The sequence below is a fragment of the Mesoplodon mirus genome, assembly GCF_964341445.2.
Source record: "Mesoplodon mirus genome assembly, chromosome: 3".
Taxonomy (NCBI): Eukaryota; Metazoa; Chordata; class Mammalia; order Artiodactyla; family Ziphiidae; genus Mesoplodon; species Mesoplodon mirus.
This window is the reverse complement of record NC_138978.1, coordinates 156945842-156972759: the sequence shown is the minus strand read 5'-3', so window position 1 is coordinate 156972759 and position 26918 is coordinate 156945842. Positions and strand designations below refer to the sequence as shown.

General features: G+C 36.8%; 1 protein-coding gene across 4 annotated transcripts in view; it reads left to right on the top strand.

The window, feature by feature from the left end:
• Positions 1 to 26918, top strand: part of HMCN1 (hemicentin 1) — a gene marked incomplete at its 5' end in the record, with an annotated part of 518370 nt that overhangs the window by 473439 nt on the left and 18013 nt on the right. For 3 of the 4 annotated variants that reach the window (XM_082615777.1, XM_082615776.1, XM_082615779.1), the window contains 4 exons: positions 6633 to 6746; positions 13389 to 13514; positions 21679 to 21807; positions 23759 to 24109. In XM_082615777.1, the coding sequence (XP_082471903.1) occupies positions 6633 to 6746; positions 13389 to 13514; positions 21679 to 21807; positions 23759 to 24109 (720 nt within the window). The remainder of the gene's footprint in view (positions 1 to 6632; positions 6747 to 13388; positions 13515 to 21678; positions 21808 to 23758; positions 24110 to 26918) is intronic. The other variant, XM_082615778.1, reaches the window with a different exon arrangement.

The following is a 26918-nucleotide window of genomic DNA, read 5'->3' as shown; positions in this document are numbered from 1 at the left end:
AGTACTGAAGCCTGAGAAAAGGAGACCACAAACTCAGAAAGTTAGACAAAATGAGGTGGAACAGAAATATATTCCAGACAAAGGAGCAAGATAAAACCCCAGAAGAACAACTAAGTGAAATGGAGATAGGCAATCTGCCTGAAAAAGACTTCAGAGTAATGAGAGTAAAGATTATCCAAGATCTCAGAAAAACAATGGAGGCACAGACTGAGATACAAGAAATGTTTAGCAAAAAGCTAGAAGATTTAAAGAACAAACAGAGTTGAACAATACAATAACTGAAATGAAAAATAAACTGGAAGGAATCAATAGCAGAATAAATGAGGCAGAAGAACAAATAAGTGAGCTGGAAGAGAGATGAGTGGAAATCACTGCTGCAGAACAGAATAAAGAAAAAATAATGAAAAGAAATGAGGACAGTTTAAGAGACCTCTGGGACAACATTAAACACACCAACATTCGCATTAAAGGGGTCCCAGAAGGAGAAGAGAGAGAAAGGGCCTGGGAAAATATTTGAAGAAATAATAACCAATAACTTCCTTAACATGGGAAAGGAAACACTCACTCAAGTCCAGGAAGCACAGAGTCCCATACGAGATAAACCCAAGTAGGAAAACACCAAGAAACATTAATCAACTTGACAAAAATTAAACACAAAGAGAAAATATTAAAAGCAACAAATAACATACAAGGGAATCCCCATACAGTTATCAGCTGATGTTTTAGCACAAACTCTGCAAGCCAGAAGGGAGTTGCACAATATATTTAAAGTGATGAAAGGGAAAAACCTACAGCCAAGAATACTCTACCCAGCAAGGCTCTTGTTCAGATTCAATGGAGAAATCAAAAGCTTTACAGACAAGCAAAAGTTAAGAGAATTTAGCACCACCAAACCAGCTTTACAACAAATGCTAAAGGAACTTCTTTAGGCAGAAAAGAAAAGGCCACAACTAGAAACAAAAAAATTATGAATGGGAAAGCTCACCAGTAAAGGCAAACATTCTGTAAAGGTAGCAAATCATCTACACACAAATATGACATAAAAACCAGCAATCATGAGGAGATTGTTTTCTACCTTTACAGAATGCATTTCTAATGTGAGGAGTACATTAGAAATGCATTTGAAATTCAGAGACCAGCAACTTAAAATAATCTTGTATATATACAGATTGCTATATCAAAACCTCATGGTAACCACAAACCAAAAATCTACAATAGATACACACACAAAAAAGAAAAAGCAATCCAAACACAACTCTAAGATAGTCATCAAATCACAACAGAAGAGAACAAAAGAGAAATGAAGGAAAAAGACGTACAAAAACAAATCCAAAACAATTAACAAAATGGCAATAAGAACATTAAGATCGATAATTACCTTAAATGTAAATGTATTAAATGCTCCAACCAAAACACATAGATTTGCTTAATGGATACAAAAGCAAGACCCGTACACATGCTGTCTATAAGAGACCCACTTCAGACCAAGGGACACGTACAGACTGAAAGTGAGAGGTTGGAACAAGGTATTCCAGGCAAATAGAAATCAAAAGAAAACTAGAGCAGCAATACTCATATCAGACAAAATAGACTTTAAAATAAAGACTGTTATAAGAGACAAAGAAGGACACTACATAATGATCAAGGGATCAATACAAGAAGAAGATATAACAATTATAAATATATATGCACCCAACATAGGAGCACCTCAATATATAAGGCAACTGCTAACAGCTATAAAAGGAGAAATCGACAGTAGCACAATAGTAGTGGGGGACTCTAACACCCCCCTTGCCTCAATGGACAGATCACTCAGACAGAAAATCAATAAGGAAACACGAACCTTAAATGACACATTAGACAAGATGGACTTAATTAATATGTAAGCACTCCATCCAAAAGCAGAATACACATTCTTTTCAAGTTCACATGGAACATACTCCACAATAGATCACATGCTGTGCCAGAAAGCAAACTTCAGTAAATTTAAGAAAACTGAAATTAAGCATCTTTTACAACCACAATGCTATGAGATTAGACATCAACTACAAGAAAAAAAAACTGCAAAAAACAGAAACACCTGGAGGCTAGATAATATGTTACTAAACAACCAATGGATCACTGAAGAAATCAAAGAGGAAATCAAAAAATACCTAGAGACAAATGAAAACAGAAACACAACAATCCAACAACTTTGGGATGCAGCAAAAGCAGTTTACGAGGGAAGTTTATAGCAATACAGTGTTACCTCAAGAGACAAAAATCTCAAAAAAACAACCTAACCTTACACCTAAAGCACCTAGAAAAAGAACAAACAAAAGCCAAAGTTAGTAAAAGGACAGAAATCATAAAGATCAGAGCAGAAATACATGAAATAGAGATGAAGAAAACAATAGAAAAGATCAAAGAAACTAAAAGCTGGTTCTTTGAAAAGATGAACAAAATTGATAAACCTTTAGAGAGACTCATCAAGAAAAAAAAGGGAAAGGGCCCAAATCAATAAAACTAGAAATGAAAAAGGAGAAGTTACAATGGGCACCACAGAAATACAAAGGATCCTGAGACTACTACAAGCAACTAGATGCCAATAAAATGGACAACTTAGAAGAAACAGACAAATTCGTAGGAAGGTACCATCTCCCAAGACTGAATCAGGAAGAAATAGGAAATATGAACAGACCAACCACAAGTACTGAAGTTGAAACTGTGATTTAAAAACTTCCAACAAACAGAAGTCCAGAACCAGATGGCTACAGAAGTCGAGAACCAGATGGCTTCAGAAGCAAATTCTATCAAACATTTAGAGAAGAGTTAACACCTATCCTTTGGAAACTGTTTCAAAAAATTGCAGAGGAAGGAACACTCCCAAACTCATTCTACAAGGCCAGCATCACCCTGATACCAAAACCAGATAAAGATACTACAAAAAAAGAAAATTACAGGCCAATATCACTGATGTACATAGATGCAAAAATCCTCAATAAAACACTAGCAGACTGAATTCAACAATACATTAAAAGGATCATACACCATGATCAATTGGGATTTATCCTAGGGATACAAGGATTTTTCAGTATGCACAAATCAATCAGTATGATACACCACAGTAACAAATTGAAGAATAAAAGCCATATGATCATCTCCATAGATGCAGAAAAACTTTTGACAAAATTCAACACCCCTTTATGATAAAAATGCTCCAGAAGGGGGGCATAGAGAGAACCTACCTCAACATAGAAAGGCCATGTATGACAAACCCACAGCTAACATCATACTCAGTGGTGAAACTGAAAGCATTCCTCTAAGGTCAGGAACAAGACAAGGATGTCCACTCTCGCCACTTTTATCCAATATACTTTTAGAAGTCCTAGCCATGGCAGTCAGAGAATAAAAAGAAGTAAAAGAAATCCAAATTGGAAAAGGAAAAGTAAAACTCTTACTGTTTTCAGGTAAAGTGATACTATACATAGAAAATCCTAAAGATTTTGCTACCAGAAAACTACTAGAGCCCAATGAATTTGGTAAAGTTGCAGGATACAAAATTAATACACAGAAGTCTGTTGCATTTCTATACACTAACAATGAAAGGTCAGACAGAGAAATTAAGGAAACAGTCTCATTTATCATCACATCAAAAAGAATTAAATACCTATGAATAAGTGTACCTAAGGAGGCAAAAGACCTGTACTCTGAAAACTATAAAATGCTGATGAAAGAAATTGAAGATGGCACAAACATATGGAAAGATATACTGTGGTCTTGGATTCGAAGAATCAATACTGTCAAAATGACTATACTACTCAGAGCTATCTACAGACTCAATGAAATCCCTATCAAATTACCAATGGCATTTTTCCCAGAAGTAGAACAAAATAATTTTTTAATTTGTATGGAAACACAAAAGTCCCTGAGTAGCTAAAGCAATCCTGAAAAAGAAAAACAGAGCTGGAGGAATCAGGCTCCCTAACTTCAAACTGTACTACAAAGCTACCATAATCAAAACAGTATAGTACTGGCAGAAAAACAGAAATATGGGTCAATGGAACAGGATAGAAAGCCCAGAAATAAACCCACACAACCTATGGTCAATTAATCTATGACAAAGGAGGCAAGACGATGCAATGGAAAAAAGAGAGTCTCTTCAATAAGTGGAGCTGGGAAAACTGGACAGCTACATGTAAAAGAATGAAATTAAAACATTCTCTAACACCATACACAAAAATGAACTCAAAATGGATTCAAGACCTAAATGTAGGACCAGATACTATAAAACTCTTAAGAGGAAAACATAGGAAGAACACTCTTTGACATAGATCGCAGCAACATCTTTTTGGATCCACCTCCTAGAGTAATGAAAATAAAAGCAAAAATAAACAAATAGGACGTAATTAAACTTAAAAGTTTTGCACAGCAAAGGAAATCATAAACAAAATGAAAACACAACCCACAGAATGGGAGAAAATATTTGCAAACAAAGTGACCGACAAGGGATAAACCTCAAAATATACAAACAGCTCATGCAGCTCAATATGAAAAAACAAACAACCTAATCAAAAAATGGGCAGAAGATCTAAATATACATTTCTCTAAAGAAGACATACAGATGGCCAAAAAGCACATGAAAAGATGCTAAATATCACTAATTATTAGAGTAATGCAAACCAAAACTCCAATGAGGTATCACCTCACACCAGTCAGAATGGCCATCATTAAAAAGTCTACAAATAATAAATGCTAGAGAGGATGTGGAGAAAAGGGAACCCTCCTACACTGTTGGTAGGAATGTAAACTGGTACAACCACTATGGAAAACAGTATGTATGGAGAAACCATACATATATCCAGAGAAAACCATACTTCGAAAAGATGCATGCACCCCAATGTTCATTGCAGCACTATTTACAATAGGCAAGATATGGAATGGCTAAATATCCATTGACAGGAATGGATAAAGAAGGTGTGGCACGTATATACAATGGAATATTACTCAGCCATAAAAAAAGAATGAAATAATGCCATTTGCAGCAACATGGATGGACCTAGAGATTTTCATACTGAGTAAGTCAGAAAGAGAAAGATAAATAGTATATGATATCACTTATATGTAGAATCTAAAAAGATGATACAAATGAACTTACAGACTCACATACTTCAAAAACAAACTTATGGTTACCAAAGGGGAGAGGTGGTGGGGGGAGGGATATATTAGGAGTTTGGGAGTAACATATACACACTAATATATATAAAATAGGTAATTGACAAAGACCTACTGTATAGCACAGGGAACTCTACTCAATAATCTGTAATAACCTATATGAGAAAAGAATCTGAAAAAGAATGGATATATGTATATGTGCAACTGAACCACTTGGCTGTACATCTGAAACTAACACAACATTGTAAATCAACTGTAGCCCAATATAAAATAAAAATTAAATTTAAAAATATATTATCACATTTGTGCATTTATGTGACATGTACAGAGTTTGAAAGATTAAATTAGAAAATCTGAAATAGAAACCAAGAACAAAATAAGACATTAGAAATCTCGAACTTGGGAATGTAAGATTAGAACACGAAGAGCCTAAAATATGGTGAGATTGTTCTTTTGAGGGTTTGTAATAGAACAATAGAAAAGTGGCAGGATCTTGAGGTGAGTAGAGACCTGAGAGAGGGATTTTGTTGGGATAGGAAAGATTTGATTATGTCTGCAGGGTTGTGGGAAAGATGACAGTAAGGAGAAGGGCATTAAAAATACAGAAGAGGAGGGAATGATCAGTGGGCCACAGTCATCGTGATGAGGAAGGAGGAGATGGGCTGCAGAGATCAAAAACTCAAATAGAGGAACTCTTCTTAAATGGAAGGAGTGGCCTCCCTTTTTCTGGAATGAAAGGAAGGAAAGGGGAGAAGTTACAAAATACAGGCAGGTGCACACAAGTTTGGGGAATTCATGCCTGCAGTTTTTTTTTCCATTGCACTATGACCCAGATGGTGTTCAGGAAGATTAATTTGGCAGTGACTACAAATGAGGAGAAAAGCTAAAGTTGCTGCAGTCATTCAAGTGCAAGGTGATAAACACCTGCATCAGACTAATAGCAGCAAAAATTGGGAAGAAGGGTCAAATTGCAAAAGTTGTTGCAGAAGACTTAACTTTTTTTATTATTTTTCTACCTTCAGTACTCCAGTCTGTCAGCAACATTTCAGGGCTAAAAGTTCCTAGAAACTGGAATGGTAAATAAAATGGTATGGTAAATACCATTTACCATATGGTATTTAAAATAGTTAAATACCATAAAATAGTAAAATAGTTAAATATTTAATCCCCTTTGGTAAAATAGTTAAATATTTAAAATAGAGCCATATGGTAAATAAAATAGTTAAAATAGAGAAGTTTTGCATCAACATAGTTCTGAATCACTAGCAAACTTCTACCTTGGAGTAGTGTTGAAGAGAATAACCCTCTCCAGCAGTTAATTCTATCAATTATCTAGCAGATCCTTTGAGAGCACTTCAATTGGATTCTTTTTTTAGGGAAGATCTTAAACATCATGATCACTAAAATATTTAACATTTGGAGTAAATTAACCCAAGTTTTCTAACAGCATGTAAAGCGAGTTTTGTTTTCTTTAACAGATATTAATGAATGTCAAGAATCCAGCCCCTGTCACCACCGCTGTTTCAATGCCATAGGAAGCTTTCACTGTGGATGTGAACCTGGGTATCACCTAAAAGGCAGAAAATGCGTGGGTAAGGAGACGGCTATGAATTCAAAGCAGTGACATCTTTGTAACTTTTTTTTTTCATTTTTCAATTTTATTTTACTTATTTTTTATACAGCAGGTTCTTATTAGTTATCAGTTTTATACACATCAGTGTATACATGTCAATCCCAATCGCCCAATTCAGCACACCACCATCCCCACCCCCCCGCCGCTTCCCCCCTTGGTGTCCATATGTTTGTTCTCTACATCTGTGTCTCTATTTCTGCCCTGCAAACCGGTTCATCCGTACCATTTTTCTAGGTTCCACATATATGCGTTAATACATGATTTTTTTTTCTCTTTCTGACTTACTCCACTCTGTATGACAGTCTCTAGATCCATCCACGTCTCAACAAATGACTCAGTTTTGTTCCTTTTATGGCTGAGTAATATTCCATTGTATATATGTACCACATCTTCTTTATCCATTCAACTGTCAATGGGCATTTAGGTTGCTTCCATGACCTGGCTATTGTAAATAGTGCTGCAATGAACATTGGGCTGCATGTGTCTTTTTGAATTATGGTTTTCTCCGGGTATATGCCCAGTAGTGGGATTGCTGGATCATATGGTAATGCTATTTTTACTTTTCTAAGGAACCTCCATACTATCCTCCATAGTGGCTATATCAATTTACATTCTCACCAAGAGTGCAAGAGGGTTCCCTTTTCTCCACACCCTCTCCAGTATTTGTTGTTTGCAGATATTCGGATGATGTCTATTCTAACAGGTGTGAGGTGATCCCTCATTGTAGTTTTGATTTGCATTTCTTTAATAATTAGTGATGTTGACCATCTTTTCATGTGCTTCTTGGCAATCTGTATGTCTTCTTTGAAGAAATGTCTATTTAGGTCTTCTGCCCATTTTTGGATTGACTTGTTTTTTTAATATTGACCTGCATGAGCTCTTTATATATTTTGGAGATTAATCCTTTGTCCGTTGATTCGTTGGCAAATATTTTCTCCCATCCTGAAGATTCTCTTTTCATCGTATTTATGGTTTCCTTTGCTGTGGAAAAGCTTTGAAGTTTCATTAGGTCCCATTTGTTTATTTTTGTTTTTATTTCCATTACTCTAGGATGTGGATCAAAAAAGATCTTGCTGTGATTTATGTCAGAGTGTTCTTCCTATATTTTCCTCTAAGAGTTTGATAATGTCCAGTCTTACATTTAGGTCTTGAATCCATTTTGAGTTTATTTTTGTGTATGGTGTTAGGGAGTGTTCTAATTTCATTCTTTTACATGAAGCTGTCCAGTTTTCCCAGCACCACTTATTGAAGAGACTGTCTTTTCTCCATTGTATATCCTTGCCTCCTTTGTCATAGATTAGTTGACCATAGGTGCATGGGTTTATCTCTAGGCTCTCTATCTTGTGCCATTGATCTGTTTCTTGTTTTGTGCCAGTACCATATTGTCTTGATTACTATAGCTTTATACTATAGTCTGAAGTCATGGAGTCTGATTACTCAAGCTCCGGTTTTTTTCCCTCAAAACTGCTTTGGCTATTCAGAGTCTTTTGTGTCTCCATACAAATTTTAAGATTTTTTGTTCTAGTTCTGTAAAAAATGCCATTGGTAATTTGATAGGGATTGCATTCAATCTGTAGATTGTTTTGGGTAGTGAAGTCATTTTCACAGTATTGATTCTTCCAATCCAAGAACATGGTATATCTCTCCATCTGTTGGTATCGCCTTTAATTTCTTTCATGAGTGTCTTATGGTTTTCAGCATACAGGTCTTTTGTCTCCCTAGGTAGGTTTATTCCTAGGTATTTTATTCTTTTTGTTGCAGTGGTAAATGCGAGTGTTTCCTTAATTTCTCTTTCAGATTTTTCATCATTAGTGTATAGGAATGCAAGAGATTTCTGTGTATTAATTTTGTATCCTGCAGTTTTACCAAATTCATTGATTAGCTCTAGTAGTTTTCTGGTGGCATCTTTAGGATTCTCTATGTATAGTATCATGTCATCTGCAGACAGTGACAGTTTTACTTCTTCTTTTCCAATTTGTATTCATTTTATTTCTTTTTCTTCTCTGATTGCCGTGGCTAGGACTTCCAAAACTATGTTGAATAGTAGTGATGAGAGTGGACATCCTTGCCTTGTTCCTGATCTCAGAGGAAATGCTTTCAGTTTTCCACCACTGAGAATGACGTTTGCTGTGGGTTTCTCATATATGACCTTTATTATGTTGAGGTAGGTTCCCTTTATGCCCACTATCTGGAGAGTTTTTATCATAAATTGGTGTTGAATTTTGTCAAAAGCTTTTTCTGCATCTATTGAGATGATCATATGGTTTTTTTCTTCAATTTTTTAATATGGTGTATCACATTGATTAATTTGCATATACTGAAGCATCCTAGCATCCATGGGATAAATCCCACTTGATCATGGTGTATAATCCTTTTAATGTGTTGTTGGATTCTGCTTGCTAGTATTTTGCTGACGATTTTTGCATCTATATTCATCAGTGATACTGGTCTGTAATTTTTTTTTGGTAGTGTCTTTGTCTGGTTTTGGTATCAGGGTGATGGTGGCCTCATAGAATGAGTTTGGGAGTGTTCCTTCCTCTGCAATTTTTGGAAGAGTTTGAGAAGGATGGGTGTTAGCTCTTCTGTAAATGTTTGATAGAAATCACCTGTGAAGCCATCTGGTCCTGGACTTTTGTTTGTTGGAACATTTTAAATCACAGTTTCAATTTCATTACTTGTGATTGGTCTGTTCATATTTTCTGTTTCTTCCTGGTGAAGTCTTGGAAGGTTATACCTTTCTAAGAATTTGTCCATTTCTTCCAGGTTGTCCATTTTATTGGCATAGACTTGCTTGTGGTAGTCTCTTAGGATGCTTTGTATTTCTGCAGTGTCTGTTGTAACTTTTCCTTTTTCATTTCTAATTTTATTGATTTGAGTCCTCTCCCTCTTTTTCTTGATGAGTCTGGGTAATGGTTTATCAATTTTGTTTATCTTCTCAAAAAACCAGATTTTAGTTTTATTGATCTTTGCTATTGTTTTCTTTGCTTCTATTTCATTTATTTCTGATCTGATCTTTATGATTTCTTTCCTTCTGCTAACTTTCAGTTTTGTTTGTTCTTTCTCTAGGTCCTTTAGGTGTAAGGTTAGATTGTTTATTTTAGATGTTTCTTGTTTCTTTTTTTTTTTTTTTTCTTTTTGCGGTATGCGGGCCTCTCACTGTTGTGGCCTCCCCCGTTGCGGAGCACAGGCTCCGGATGCGCAGGCCCGGCGGCCATGGCTCACGGGCCCAGCCGCTCCACAGCATGTGGGATCCTCCCAGACCGGGGCACGAACCCGTATCCCCTGCATCGGCAGGCGGACTCTCAACCACTGCGCCACCAGGGAGGCCCTATGTTTCTTGTTTCTTGATGTAGGCTTGTATAGCTATAAACTTCCCTCTTAGAACTGCTTTTACTGCATCCCATAGGTTTTGGATCATCGTGTTTTCATTGTCATTTGTCTCTAGGTATTTTTTCATTTTCTCTTTGATTTCTTCAGTGATCTCTTGGTTATTTAGTGATGTGTTGTTTAGCCTCCATGTGTTTGTGTTTTTTACGTTTTTTTCCCTGTAACTGATTTCTAATCTCATAGCATTGTGGTCAGAAAAGATGTTTGATATGATTTCAATTTTCTTAAGTTTACTGAAGCTTACTTTGTCACCCAAGATGTGATCTATCCTGGAGAATGTTCCATGTGCATTTGAGAAGAAAGTGTAATCTGCTGTTTTGAATGGAATGTCCTATAAATATCCATTAAATCTGTATGGTCTATTGTGTCGCTTAAAACTTGTTTCCTTATTTATTTTCATTTTCATGATCTGTTTATTGGTGTAAGTGAGGTGTTAAAGTCCCCCACTATAATTGTGTTACTGTCAATTTCCTCTTTTATAGCTGTTAACAGTTGCCTTATATATTGAAGTGCTCCTATGTTGGGTGCATATATATTATAACTGTTACATCTTCTTCTTGGATTGATCCTTTGATCATTACGTAGTATCCTTCCTTGTCTCTTGTAACATTCTTCATTTTAACGTCTATTTTATCTGATATGAGTATTGCTACTCCAGCTTTCTTTTGATTTCCATTTGCATGGAATATGTTTTTCCATCCCCTCACATTCAGTCTGAATGTGTTCCTAGGTCTGAAGTGGGTCTTTTGTAGACAGCATATATAAGCATCTTCTTTTTGTATCCATTCAGCAAGCCTGTGTCTTTTGGTTGTAGCATTTAATCCATTCATGTTGTAGTTAATTATCAATATGTATGTTCCTATAACTGTCTTCTGAATTGTTTTGGATTTGTTTTTGTAGGTTCTTTTCTTCTCTTGTGTTTCCCACTGAGAGAAGTTCCTTTAGCATTTGTTGTAGAGCTGGTTTGGTCATGCTGAATTCTTTAGCTCTTGTTTGTCTGTAAAGCTTTTGATTTCTCCATTGAATCTGAATGAGATCCTTGCTGGGTAGAGTAATCTTGGTTGTAGGTTCTTCCCTTTCATCACTTTAAGTACATCATGCCACCCCCTTCTGGCTTGTAGAGTTTCTGTTGAGAAATCAGCTGTTAACTTTATGGGAATTCCTTTGTATGTTATTTGTCGTTTTTCCCTTGCTGCTTTCAATAATTTTTCTTTGTGTTTAATTTTTGCCAATTTGATTACTATATGTCTCAGAGTGTTTCTCCTTGGGTTTATCCTGTATGGAGCTCTCTGTTCTTCCTGGACTTGTGTGCCTATTTCCTTTCCCACGTTAGGAAATGAAGTTTTCGACTATAATCTCTTCAAATATTTTCTCAGGTCCTTTCTCTCTCTCTTCTCCTTCTGGGACCCCTATAATGCGAATGTTGTTGTGTTTCATTTTGTCCCAGAGGTCTCTTAGGCTGTCTTCATTTCTTTTCATTCTTTTTTCTTTATTCTGTTCCGCAGCAGTGAATTCCACCATTCTGTCTTCCAGGTCACTTATCCGTTCTTCTGCTTCAGTTACTCTGCTATTGATTCGTTCTAGTATACTTTTCATTTCAGTTATTGTATTGTTCATCTGTGTTTGTTTGTTCTTTAATTCTTCTAGGTCTTTGTTAAACACTTCTTGCATCTTCTCGATCTTTTCCTCCATTCTTTTTCCGAGGTCCTGGATCATCTTCACTATCATTATTCTGAATTCTTTTTCTGGAAAATTGCCTATCTCCACTTAATTTAATTGTTTTTCTGGGGTTTTATCTTGTTCCTTCATCTGGTACTTACCCCTCTGCCTTTTCATCTTGTCTATCTTTCTGTGAATGTGGTTTTTGTTCCACAAGGTGCAGGATTGTAGTTCTTCTTGCTTCTGCTGTCTGTCCTCTGGTGGATGAGGCTACTAAGAGGCTTATGCAAGTTTCCTGATGGGAGGGACTGGTGGTGGGTAGAGCTGACTGTTGGTCTGGTGGGCAGAGCTCAGTAAAACTTTAATCCACTTGACTGCTGATGGGTGGGGCTGGGTTCCCTCCCTGTTGGTTGTTTGGCCTGAGGCAACCCAACACTGGAGCCTACCTGGGCTATTTGGTGGGGCTAATGGCAGCCTCCGGGAGGGCTCACGCCAAGGAGTACTTCCCAGAACTTCTGCTGCCAGTGTCCTTGTACCCACCGTGAGCCACAGCCACCCCCCACCTCTGCAGGATACCCTCCAACACTAGCAGGTAGGTGTGGTTCACTACTTTGTGTGTGCCCTCCAAGATTGGTGTCTCTGTTTCCCCCAGTTCTGTTGAAGTCCTGCAATCAAATCCCAGTAGCCCTCAAAGTCTGATTCTCTAGGAATTCCTCCTCCCGTTGCCGGACCCCCAGGTTGAGAAGCCTGACGTGGGGCTCAGAACCTTCACTCCAGTGGGTGGACTTCTGTGGTATAAGTGTTCTCCAGTCTGTGAGTCACCCACCCAGCAGTTATGGTATTTGATTTTACTGTGATTGTGCCCCTCCTACCATCTCGTTGTGGCTTCTCCTTTGTCTTTGGATGTGGGGTACTTTTTTTGGTGAGTTCCAGTGTCTTCCTGTCGATGACTGTCCAGCAGCTACTTGTGATTCTGCTGTTCTCGCAAGAGGCAGTGAGAGCACGTCCTTCTACTCCGCCATCTTGGTTCCAATCTCCCTTTGTAACTTCTTAATGGTGCCTTACATGTGCCGTGTCCTGGGCTGGATTGTAATACCATGCATCATGTATGTGATCCATGCAAAAACGAAGTGGAAGCAAATGCTATACATTACAGGTTTCATCTTCTAATTACATAACCATTTTTTTAACATTTCCCCTATTAACAATTTTTTTCACAAAATCATAAGTTATATGTATATATATATACATATATATATATATATATACTTATATATAATGTATAAATATATAATTTTTCTTTTTCTAGGAGGAGGTAGTGGTTGGTATGGCTACCAGCTATGTGAAGTAATATTTTGTTTTTTATTTTTATCATAACGTTTTAAAATAAAGTACATTACATAACTTGATTGATTTAAACACTTTAACCTTACACCATGATTATATAATCATCTATATTAGTTTATGATAGCCTTAAAATCTGAAGGTGTAATTTTTATGCAAAGTCGGAAGAAATCACTTTCTCAATCTGCATTAACTTTGTTCTTTCATCAAGATGTAAATGAGTGTAGACAGAATGTATGCAGACCAGATCAGCACTGCAAGAACACCCGCGGTGGCTATAAATGCATTGATCTTTGCCCAAACGGAATGACCAAGGCAGAAAACGGAACCTGCATTGGTGAGTGTCTGGCTATCTCAGTGACTGAGATTCATTTACCATCAACAAGCCAAATAAGGCATCCATTTTTAAAACTAATGATTAGAATAAATTTAATATAACAAGGAAATATCTTTTTCTATTGGTTTTTTACTCCCAACTTCTAGTATTGTGGAGCTCTGGGGCCCTAGGGTCATGGCTATACCAGGAAATGAAAGCTCACCAGGGAGACTTAGCCCATTTTGAACTCCCATCAGTTAAACAATTGGTTTCTATATTTTCATATCCACATACATTAATATTATGTCATATAATTTCTAATATGAAATTTAGCATATATATCAAGAATTTCATTGGAGGGGTTAAGAAGAAAATTATGTTTGTAGAGATTTATTAAAAGTTCGAAATATAATTGTTTTAAAACTAAATATTCTTTAAATGTCAAATCAATAACCAGGCAATAAAGTAAATTATATTTCTCCCTAAGTTTATTCTTTATGTGCCTATTCTGTACCAGTCTGCCACAGTTAGCAGAACTATGAGCTGCACAATATACAAAACTGAAACTGATAGCATTCCTGCTCTCATGTACGTAAACATTCAACTGGGATAGATCGGGCAACTCCACTCCCTTCACCAAAAGAAAAAAAAAATTATGCAAGTAGGAATGAAATATCATAAAAGAGGTACAAACAAAATTGTACCAGAGTACTCAAAAGAATGATCATATCTAATAGGAGTGACTATCAGCAGTGTCATAGAAGTGATCACATTTAAATATAGTCTTGAATGGAATGTTAATAGATGGAGGTTGTAGAAAAAGGAAAGAAAAATAGCCCTGTATGATGGGGAAAGAGCTGGACTTAGAGAAAACATGTTAAAATTCATCCTCCCGGGGATTCCGCCGGCAGCTTTTGTTTGGGCTGCAGCTCTTCCCAGAGTCTCCAGCCTGCTAGCCTACTACATCAGATTTTGGATTCACTAGGCCTCCACAATCATGTGCATCAGAGAAAAGCCAGCAGCTGTTGACAGTTCTTTGGTGGAAAAAATAGGAAAGTGAGGAAGAAAGAAGTGAAATAAGTCAGCCAAGATCATATATCAGCTGTGTGGATGAAAGGCTCTTGGTCTTGCAGCCAGGAGTCAGTACTGTGCCTCTGAGGTGGGAGAGCCAACTTCAGGACACTGGTCAACAAGAGACCTCCCAGCTCCACATAATATCCAAGGACGAGAGATCTCTATCTCAACACGAACACCCAGCTTCAATCAACGACCAGCAAGCTACAGTGCTGGACACCCTATGCCAAACAACTAGTAAGACAGGAACACAACCCCACCCATTAGCAGAGAGGCTGCCTAAAATCATAATAAGTCCACAGGCACCCCAAAACACACCACCAGACGTGGACCTGCCCACCAGAAAGACAAGATACAGCCTCATCCACCAGAACAAAGGCACTATTCCCCTCCACCAGGAAGCCTACACAACCCACTGAACCAACTTTAGCTACTGGGGACAGACACCAAAACAACGGGAACTACAAACCTGCAGCCTGCAAAAAGGAGACCCCAAACACAGTAAGATAAGCAAAATGAGAAAACAGAAAAACACACAGCAGATGAAGGAGCAACATAAAAACCCGCCACACCTAAGAAATGAAGACGAAATAGGCAGTCTACCTGAAAAAGAGTTCAGAATAATGATAGTAAAGATGAACCCAAATCTTGGAAATATAATAGAGAAAATTCAAGAAACATTTAACAAGGACCTAGAAGAACTAAAGAGGAAACAAGCAATGATGAACAACACAATAAATGAAATGAAAAATACTCTAGAAGGGATCAATAGCCTAATAACTGAGGCAGAAGAATGGATAAGTGACCTGGAAGATAAAATACTGGAAATAACTACTGCACAGCAGAATAAAGAAAAAAGAATGAAAAGAACTGAGGACAGTCTCAGAGACCTCTGGGACAACATTACACGCAACAACATTTGAATTATAGGGGTTCTAGAAGAAGAAGATAAAAGGAAAGGGACTAAGAAAATATTTGAAGAGATTATAGTAGAAAACTTCCCTAATATAGGAAAGGAAATAGTTAATCAAGTCCAGGAAGAACAGAGAATCCCATACAGGATAAATCCAAGGAGAAACACGCCAAGACACATATTAATCAAGCTATCAAAAATTAAATACAAAGAAAACATATTAAAAGCAGCAAGGGAAAAACAACAAATAACACACAAGGGAATCCCCATAAGGTTAACAGCTGATCTTTCAGCAGAAACTCTGCAAGCCAGAAAGGACTGGCAGGACATATTTAAAGTGATGAAGGAGAAAAACCTGCAACCAAGATTACTCTACCCAGCAAGGATCTCATTCAGATTTGATGGAGAAATTAAAACCTTTACAAACAAGCAAAAGCTGAGAGAGTTCAGCACCACCAAACCAGCTTTACAACAAACGCTAAAGGAACTTCTCTAGGCAACAAACACAAGAGAAGGAAAAGACCTACAATAACACACCCAAAACAATTAAGAAAATGGTAATAGGAACATACATATCGATAATTACCTTAAATGTAAATGGATTAAATGCTCCCACCAAAAGACACAGACTGGCTGAATGGATACAAAAACAAGACCCATACATATGCTGTCTACAAGAGACCCACTTCAGACCTAGAGACACATACAGACTGAAAGTGAGGGGATGGAAAAAGACATTCCATGCAAATGGAAACCAAAAGATAGCTGTAGTAGCAATTCTCATACCAGAAAAAACAGACTTTAAAATAAAGACTATTACAAGAGACAAAGAAGGACACTACTTAATGATCAAGGGATCAATCCAAGAAGAAGATATAACAATTGTAAATATTTATGCACCCAACATAGGAGCACCTCAATACATAAGGCAAATACTAATAGCCATAAAAGGGGAAATCAAGAGTAACACATTCATAGTAGGGGACATTAACACCCCACTTTCACCAATGGACAGATCATCCAAAATGAAAATAAATAAGGAAACCCAAGCTTTAAATGATACATTAAACAACAGGGACTTAATTGATATTTATAGGATATTCCATCCAAAAACAACAGCATACACATTTTTCTCAAGTGCTCACGGAACATTCTCCAGGATAGATCATATGTTGGGTCACAAATCAAGCCTTGGTAAATTTAAGAAAATTGAAATTGTCTTTTCCGACTACAATGCTGTGAGACTAGATATCAATTACAGGAAAAGATCTGTAAAAAATACAAACATATGGAGGCTAAACAATACACTACTTAATAACCAAGAGATCACTGAAGAAATCAAAGAGGAAATTAAAAAATACCTAGAAACAAATGACAATGGAGACATGACGACTCAAAACCTATGGGATACAGCGAAAGCAGTTCTAAGAGGGAAGTTTATAGCAATACAATCCTACCTTAAGAAACAGGAAACATCTCAAATAAACAACCTAACCTTGCACCTAAAGCAATTAGAGAAAGAAGAACAAAAAAACCCCAAAGTTAGCAGAAGGAAAGAAATCATAAAGAACAGATCAGAAATAAATGAAAAAGAAATAAAGGAAACGATAGCAAAGATCAGTAAAACTAAAAGCTGGTTCTTTGAGAAGATAAACAAAGTTGATAAACCATTAGCCAGACTCATCAAGAAAAAAAGGGAGAAGACTCAAATCAATAGAATTAGAAATGAAAAAGGAGAAGTAACCACTGACACTGCAGAAATACAAAAGGTCATGAGAGATTACTACAAGCAACTGTATGCCAATAAAATGGACAACCTGGAAGAAATGGAAAAATTCTTAGAAATGCACAACCTACCAACAATGAATCAGGAAGAAATAGAAAATATGAACAGACCGATCACAAGCACTGAAATTGAAACTGTGATTAAAAATCTTCCAACACACAAAAGCCCAGGACCAGATGCCTTCACAGGCAAATTCTATCAAACATTTAGTGAAGAGGTAACACCTATCCTTCTCAAACTCTTCCAAAATATAGCAGGGGGAGGAACACTCCCAAACTCATTCTATGAGGCCACCATCACCCTGATACAAAAACCAGACAAGGATGTCACAAAGAAAGAAAACTACAGGCCAATATCACTGATGAACATAGATGCAAAAATCCTCAACAAAATACTAGCAAACAGAATCCAACAGCACATTAAAAGGATCAGACACCATGATCAAGTTGGGTTTATTCCAGGAATGCAAGGATTCTTCAATATATGCAAATTAATCAACGTGATACACCATATTAACAAATTCAAAGAGAAAACCATATGGTCATCTCAATAGATGCAGGGAAAGCTTTTGACAAAATTCAACACCCGTTTATGATAAAAACCCTCCAGAAAGTAGGCATAGAGGGAACTTCCCTCAACAAAATAAAGGCCCTATATGACAAACCCACAGCCAACATCGTCCTCAATGGTGAAAAACTGAAAGCATTTCCACTAAGATCAGGGACAAGACAAGGTTGCCCACTCTCACCACTCGTATTCAACATAATTTTGGAAGTTTTAGCCACAGCCATCAGAGAAGAAAAGGGAATAAAAGGAATCCAAATCGGAAAAGAAGAAATAAAGCTGTCACTGTTTGCAGATGACATGATACTATACATAGAGAATCCTAAAGATGCTAGCAGAAAACTACTAGAGCTAATCAATGAATTTTGTAAAGTAGCAGGATACAAAATAAATGCACAGAAATCTCTGGCATTCCTATACACTAATGATGAAAAATCTGAAAGTGAAATTAAGAAACACTCCCATTTACCATTGCAACAAAAAGAATAAAATATCTGGGAATAAACCTCCCTAAGGAGACAAAAGACCTGCATGCAGAAAATTATAAGACACTGATGAAAGAAAATAAAGATGATACAAATAGATGGAGAGATATACCATGTTCTTGGATTGGAAGAATCAACACTGTGAAAATGACTCTACTACTCAAAGCAATCTACAGATTCAATGCAATCCCTATCAAACTACCACTAGCATTTTTCACAGAACTATAACAAAAAATTTCACAATTTGTATGGAAACACAAAAGACCCCGAATAGCCAAAGCAATCTTGAGAACGAAAAACGGAGCTGGAGGAGTCAGGCTCCCTGACTTCAGACTATACTACAAAGCTACAGTAATCAAGACAGTATGGTAGTGGCACAAAAACAGAAATATAGATCAATGGAACAGGATAGAAAGCCCAGAGATAAACCCACGCACATACTGTCACCTTATCTTTGATAAAGGAGGCAGGAATGTACAGTGGAGAAAGGACAGCCTCTTCAATAAGTGGTGCTGGGGAAACTGGACAGGGACATGTAAAAGAATGAAATTAGAACAGTTCCTAACACCATACACAAAAATAAGCTGAAAATGGATTAAAGACCTAAATGTAAGTCCAGAAACTATCAAACTCTTAGAGGAAAACATAGGCAGAACACTCTGTGACATAAATCACAGCAAGATCCTTTTTCACCCTCCTAGAGAAATGGAAATAAAAACAAAAATAAGTAAATGGGACCTAATGAAACTTCAAAGCTTTTGCACAGCAAAGGAAACCATAAACAAGACCAAAAGACAGCCCTCAGAATGGGAGAAAATATTTGCAAATGAAGCAACTGACAAAGGATTAATCTCCAAAATTTACAAGCAGCTCATGCAGCTCAATAACAAAAAAACAAACAACCCAATCCAAAAATGGGCAAAAGACCTAAATAGCCATTTCTCCAAAGAAGATATACAGACTGCCAACAAACACATGAAAGAATGCTCAACATCATTAATCATTAGAGAAATGCAAATCAAAACTACAATGAGATATCATCTCACACCAGTCAGAATGGCCATCATCAAAAAATCTAGAAACAATAAATGCTGAGAGGGTGTGGAGAAAAGGGAACACTCTTGTACTGCTTGTGGGAATGTGTACAGCCACTATGGAGAACAGTATGGAGGTTCCTTAAAAAAGTACAAATAGAACTACCATATGACCCAGAAATCCCGCTACTGGGCATATACCCTGAGAAAACCATAATTCAAAAAGAGTCATGTACCAAAATGTTCATTGCAGCTCTATTTACAATAGCCCGGAGATGGAAACAACCTAAGTGTCCATCATCGGATGAATGGATAAAGAAGATGTGGCACATATATACAATGGAATATTACTCAGCCATAAAAAGAAATGAAATTGAGTTATTTGTAGTGAGGTAGATAGACCTAGAGTCTGTCATACAGAGTGAAGTAAGTCAGAAAGAGAAAGACAAATGCCGTATGCTAACACATATATATGGATTCTAAGGAAAAGAAAAATGTCATGAAGAACCTAGGGGTAAGACAGGAATAAAGACACAGACCTACTAACGAATGGACTTGAGGATATGGGGAGGGGGGAGGGTAACTGTGACAAAGTGAGAGAGTGGCATGGACATATATACACTATCAAACGTAAAATAGATATCTAGTGGGAAGTAGCCGCATAGCACAGGGAGATCAGCTCGGTGCTTTGTGACCACCTAGAGGGGTGGGATAGGGAGGGTGGGAGGGAGGGAGACGCAAGAGGTAAGAGATATGGGAACATATGTATATGTATAACTGATTCACTTTGTTAATAAAAATTATGAAGAAAAAAATTCATCCTCCCTTCTTGACAGCTATCAGACCTTGAACAAGTCTTAAGATGACACAGAAATTTGAGTGTAAGTTTCTCATTTTAAAAAATTGGACATTTAAAGAATTTCATACTGAAGTATTTATTAATGGTTACTATCTCTCTTGGATTTGTTTCAAAATAATATAAGAGTGAGGGGAGGGTGTAGATATAAATGAGGGAGTATTACCACTTGTTGATACTATTTGAGGTAAATCGAAGTTTAGTATACTTAAAAAAAAATGGGGGGGGCTTCCCTGGTGGCGCAGTGGTTGAGAGTCCGCCTGCCGATGCAGGGGACACGGGTTCGTGCCCCGATCCCGGAAGATCCCACATACCGCGGAGCGGCTGGGCCCGCGAGCCATGGCCGCGGAGCCTGTGTGTCCGGAGCCTGTGCTCCGCAACGGGAGAGGCCACAGCAGTGAGAGGCCCGCGTACAGCAAAAAAAAAAAAAAAAAAAAAAAAAAAAAAAAAAAAAAAAATGGGGGGGTGGACTATCAGATTTCAAAGACTCCTCAGCAATACAGATATAGGTAAATATTTTTCTTGATTCCTAAGAATAGTAGCCAACTCAGAGCATCATATGCAGTTATGTGTAACTAAGTATTTTTAAGAATATTGATTCTGTAATTATGTATAAGATTAATTAGAAATGACAGAAGCTGAAATATCAGAAGATGTTTAAGAAGCTACAGCAAAAACATAGCTAAATGAGGAAATGGAAAGTGGGGATATATGGGTTTGTTTGAAGGAAATAGAATTACCCAATCTTGGAAACAGAGAATAGGTTTAAAGATAACTCTGAGGTTTGCAGCCAGGTTGACTGGGGATAAAAGAATACTGTTATTATAAATAAGGGAGTAGTGATAAGATACTGGAGACGTGCTGAGTTTGAAGTACTAGTAAAATATGGTGATGGAAATGAGCAGCCAGTAGCTAGAAATTTGGGACTGTGGATAAGTAGCAATGTGGAAATGTTGCTGTAAGTCCACATCAGCAAGCTCACTAGCGTCACTAGTATAAATAGGATGGCCAAAAAAGGAGGGATATAGCAAAGGGGGGAAAGCTGAGAAGAAAACTCTTCCCGTAGTAGGGTGCAAGAAGAGGAAAAGGGGCCCGTTAACAAGTGGCAGAGCTGGGACTTGAACCCAGGTTTTCTGACTCCAGGTCTCAACCACGTGGTGAGAAATGCAACGTTCTAAGCAATTAAAATGTTCATTTTAAATATAATGACTTGACGCATAGCACAGGGTGATCAGCTCAGTGCTTTGTGACCACCTGGAGGGGAGGGATAGGGAGGGTGGGAGGGAGATGCAAGAGGGAGGAGATATGGGGACGTATGTATATGTATAGCTGATTCACTTTGTTATACAGCAGAAACTAACACAACATTGTAAAGCAATCATACTCCAATAAAGATGTTAAAAAATAAATATAATGACTTTAGGTTTTGAAATAGGAAATGTTATTGCTTTTTATTGCCCTCCATGTCTCTAGATATTGATGAGTGTAGAGATGGGACCCATCAGTGCAGATATAACCAGATATGTGAGAATACAAGAGGCAGCTATCGTTGTGTATGTCCAAGAGGTTACCGGTCTCAAGGAATTGGAAGACCCTGTATGGGTAAGTTAACAGGAAGTCTTATTGAGTAATAAAGGCTGGGTAACTATTTCACCAGCTTGGTTAGGACCACTCTATCCTCAAATACTTTCTTGCTACAATTAGATTTGTAAGTTGGTTTAAGTAGTCCATTACATAAATTGAATTACTTCTTAGAGACTTCATATTGAGCTCAATTTACACTGACTTTCAAGTGATAATAATAACTACTTACGGAGTGCTTACTATGCACTATACATATCAAAGTGAGGCTGTGGTGTAATTACCACGACAATTTAATTATGAAGATTAGCTCATTGATTATCTCTCTCTGCATGTGATGTAAATATTTGCATAGATACATTTTATTTGAATATGAGATATATCTGTATGTACTATGAAGGTTTAGTTATGAAGGATTAAAATGTGAACACACAATTTAAGTGAATTGATAATTATTACTTTATCTACCATATGTTTAGTGCATACTATATGCCATTCCCTGTGCTAAGAATCTCATTTAATTCTCCCAATTGCCTATTTATAGGCAATCTCATTTAAGAATCTCATTTAATTCTCCCAATTGCCTTAGTTATAATTGAATGTAAAGTAAGGCAGGTAATGAAAGTAGATGTCTATAAGAAGGTAACCATATGCTTTTTTTCTTAATACATTTACAATCAAGAAACTGACCTATAAAATTATTTCACCTCTGAATATTTACATTTACATGCAGAAAAAAAAATTGTGTGAGCTTTTAAATACTAGCTTTTGGTCTGCATGCTACTATATCAATACTTTGAAAATTGGATGCCTTGGTTGTCTATTTAATTCTTTATAGCAAATTCTTCCGTAAAGACTTAGTTCTGTCTTTATGTAGTCCCTAGCATAGTACTTTGCACATAGAAAACGTTTAATGTAGTATCATTATTATGAATACTTTTAAAATAAATACTTTTTAATAGCAGGAATATATATCATTTTAGTCTTCTATTTAGATATTGTAATTTGTATATAATTTAACATTTTGATCAGTCATTACAGTGACCTAGCAGAATGAAATGTGTTTATTTGTTCACTAATTTGACTTGAAGCTGAATGTCAGAAATTGGGCTGGGGATAAATCAGTAAAGAAGGTAGGGCCATTGCCTTAAAGAGATTTAAAATGTTAATTTTAACTTTTGCCTACTAAAATAATTTTTAAAGCACAATTTACTACTTTTATTCTACTTATTCATATTGTTTTTTTTCATGCCACTGTGGTAATGAATTAAAGAATTTGGTTTTGATCTCCGGTCTTTATTCACTTTTTCAATTTACAAGAAGAGTTAGGAGTACATACTCTGTGTTGACCTAGGAATAGAAAGAAAAATAACTTTAATTTTTGAACTTTGAGTTTATCTTAAGAAGAATGATTCTGTACCTTCATTTCCTTCTTTTTAATTTTTTTAAGAAAATGTGCTTGACATGATTATTCATTAATAATTATTGATGCAAAAGAAATAAAGGAAAATAAAACTATTTGTAGGTGCACATTGTCCATTCTTGCATCTGAAACTTGTAATTATATGAAAGATTAGAAGCACTAATGATCAATATTGTAATTAAATGCACACTAGAGATCTGACTGCATTCTTCACTCCACCAACAAAATTAAGATCTATTTGTTAGCTTTGAACTCTAGTTTTTCTGGATTCAAGACCAAATTTTACAGTATGACCCTATATGATTCTACTGTACATGTAAAACAATCTTCAGGGACAGTCATAGAATCTTTCTATATATTCACAGCTGAATGATGAAAGCTTTTTCAAAAGTTCACATCAGCTGAGAAATTACTGTATTCCCTGCTTTGGAGGGTAACATAATGTCTTCAGTTTGTTTCACAGACTGATTCTTTATTCCTGTGTTTTCTGTGTGTATATGTGTGTATGTTTTTTTTTTCTCTTTTTTATGTATCATGGCACACGAGCAGACATTAATGAATGTGAACAAGTGCCTAAGCCTTGTGCATATCAGTGCTCCAACACCCCCGGCAGCTTCAAGTGTATCTGTCCACCAGGACAACATTTATTAGGGGACGGGAAATCTTGCGCTGGATTGGAGAGGCTGCCAAATTATGGCACTCAGTACAATAGCTATAACCTTGCACGGTTCTCCCCCATGAGAAACAACTATCAACCTCAACAGCATTACAGACAGTACTCACATCTCTACAGCTCCTACTCAGAGTATAGGAACAGCAGAACGTCTCTCTCCAGGACTAGAAGGACTATTAGAAAAACTTGCCCTGAAGGCTCTGTGGCGAGCCATGACACATGTGTAGGTAAATGTCAGCCATATTCCATTTCCTTTCTGTGGGCTCACTTAACGGACCAGAGTCTAAGCATATATACAGCACCTATGAGAGTCTGGGTGTAGTGAACTACATCTGATCTCAAATCTGGGATGACCCAAGTTTCAAGACATTTACTCTGGCACCTAAAACTATTACCAATTTTATCAAATGATGTATTTACATGTGTACATTCTGATAATTTATTGTTTTGTATTGGCAGTTTCTCTTTTTTGATCACCCCTGAAAGTGTTACTAAATTTAATGCTATATAGAAATAAAATTCAGTGGCATCCAGAATATGATTCTTAAAAAAAGAATATGCATATTGCCACCGTAATATAATACTATCAGATTATGGCTTTATCTGATGGATGCCAAAGCAGTGGGTTAAAAGTGAAACTATCAGCTACTGTGTCGACTGCTTGTTCTGTCTGCAACCAGCACTACCCTGACTGTTGTTACACACTCCCCATGGAACCTCTCAGTTAAATTATTTTGTATATATGTAAGTCACTGAAAAGATAATGTAAGCCAGGACAAAACTAACTTGTTTCCATTGTTTTAACATATGTGCTTTCAGTATCTTTACCTAAACTCAAGTCTGTAATTTAATTTGTTTGCAAAAGTGAAGTGTAATTTCCAACTCAAGAATTGAGACCTTGTCTTCAGTTAAGTTGCAAACAGTTCCATCTGTCATTCATTTAATTCAATTTTCTGTGAGTATCCACAGTTTGCATGCCACTGAGCTATGCACCAAGGGCAATTAGCAAACACAAATTAGCCCCACAGTTTGTTAGAAGAAATGAGAAAGCAAAGAAGAAAGGGAGGAGGGAGGCAAGAGGGGAGGGAAGAAAGAAATTCTGTTTAAATTTGAAGACCCCTATGCTAACCTCATGTTCTTGAATTTTTCTTAAGCATTCCACACATTGCTTATTCTCTCCCAGATATGCTCTCTGTTAAACATGTTTTAGATATGTAAAAGAAATATCTTCTGACTTCAGTTTTTGTCATTTCTTTTTCTACCCTTCTCCAAGCCCTGTTCCTGCATCGTTATCTTCTTAGACATGATTCCTTAGTCACTCTTAGGCGGACCCAGCTTCTCACATTATCCCCACTCAGCTGGACCTTCAAACCCTCTAGATCCTTACTCTTTAACCTTTATTTTCTAGGCCCAGATGTTCCCAGAACTTTTCTGTCTGGCTGTCTTGAAGTACCTAAAGCGTAATATGATGCACATGGAATCTCCTCCCTGTGATCAGCTTCCTAGAACTGTGGACAGTGCTAGTTTCTTTTACTCCTTGAATTTGAAACATTCATGGGTTCATTAACAACTCTCAACATTTTGCCCCATATGGTCAAACACTACTTAATTACTAAACCTGTGGACTCCACTGTCCTTGGGAGTATGTCAAACATTGCTCTCAGGCTGCTCCAAACCATTCTTATTGGTTTTTTTCCATTGGTAATTTTGGTAACTTTTCATGCCCACAATTTTTACCTCTTTGTTAGTGAAACTTTTCACTATTTTATTGACAGAATTAACATCTGACATTTTGTCTTTCAATGTTTCTTCTAAATAGTCGGTCCCACTGAAGGGTTTTCATATCCTATTAACATTCCATTCTCTGCCTTTGTCTTAGACAACTCTTCTCTTCTATCTTTACTCTCCTGCTCCAAAAATCCTTGTTTATGCTCTGATAAATGAGTGAAACGGTATTTCCCACACCATATACCATCTAGTTGACTTCTTCTAGATCATCTGAAGGTCCAAGCCATTTGAAGAAAGAGTCCCTGATGAATAACCAGTTCTCCATTTCTTTATCACAATCTGTGCCCTGTAGTTTCATCACAGTAGAGTCTTATGAATGTTCTCTGTGCCTTTGTGTTTATATTACACTAATATGTTTATATGAATTACCTTCCCGAAACCATCTACTATGTGAGGCAGCTACTATTTCAGAGTGAGGACCAATCTTGGAGACCCTAAAGTAAATTTCTATAACTAGTCTATGACTGGATATTTAAGTTTTATTTGGGGGCAATAAATAGACTTAGACATTTAGAAATATTTCTTAAAATATGGTGAGTATTTTCTGGCGTTGGTACTAATAAAGAAATTTACACTAAGATTGCAGACAGCTTTGGAATTATGTAACAAGCAACCTGCAGTAAACACCAAATGCTTTTAATTAACCATCTAGGATAGACAGCTTACAAAAGATTCAGATTAACACCATGGAATTTTGTTAGACTTGGGCTAAGATTTAGCTTTTTAGGGAATTGATTCCGAAGCTTAATAGGGAAAATGAACATTGCATTGCTTCTGAACACCAAAATCACACTTGGGGCCAATTTAAAATTCATACTCTGGAAAGTGTGATGTCGACTACTTGGAGTTCAACGTCATTTACATTTCTACTGTTATCTTAGGTTAAAGCTGATTATAAAGGGAAAAAGTAAAAATATATCAAAAGTTCTGCAGTGAGTGCTTTGGTTAACCAAACTGGGGCAAAAACAGTGACTAAATATTTGATGAGCATTTGTCATTAACAGATTTTGAGTCATTGCAATTATCAGCTGAGCATATGCACAATGAACAAGTCCTTTTGCTGAGCCATCTCCAGGGTTTCACTTTGTCTTCCCCTTACTTCCAGCCCTCAGCACTCCTGCTTCCATTTCATACCATGTTCTCTTCCTTCTAACACTGGTTGGCACATTTTAATATTAGGCAAAACACAACTGAGACAAGAAATCTGAGGCCTCTCAAATCCCATCCCTGATTCTGAAAGCAAATATC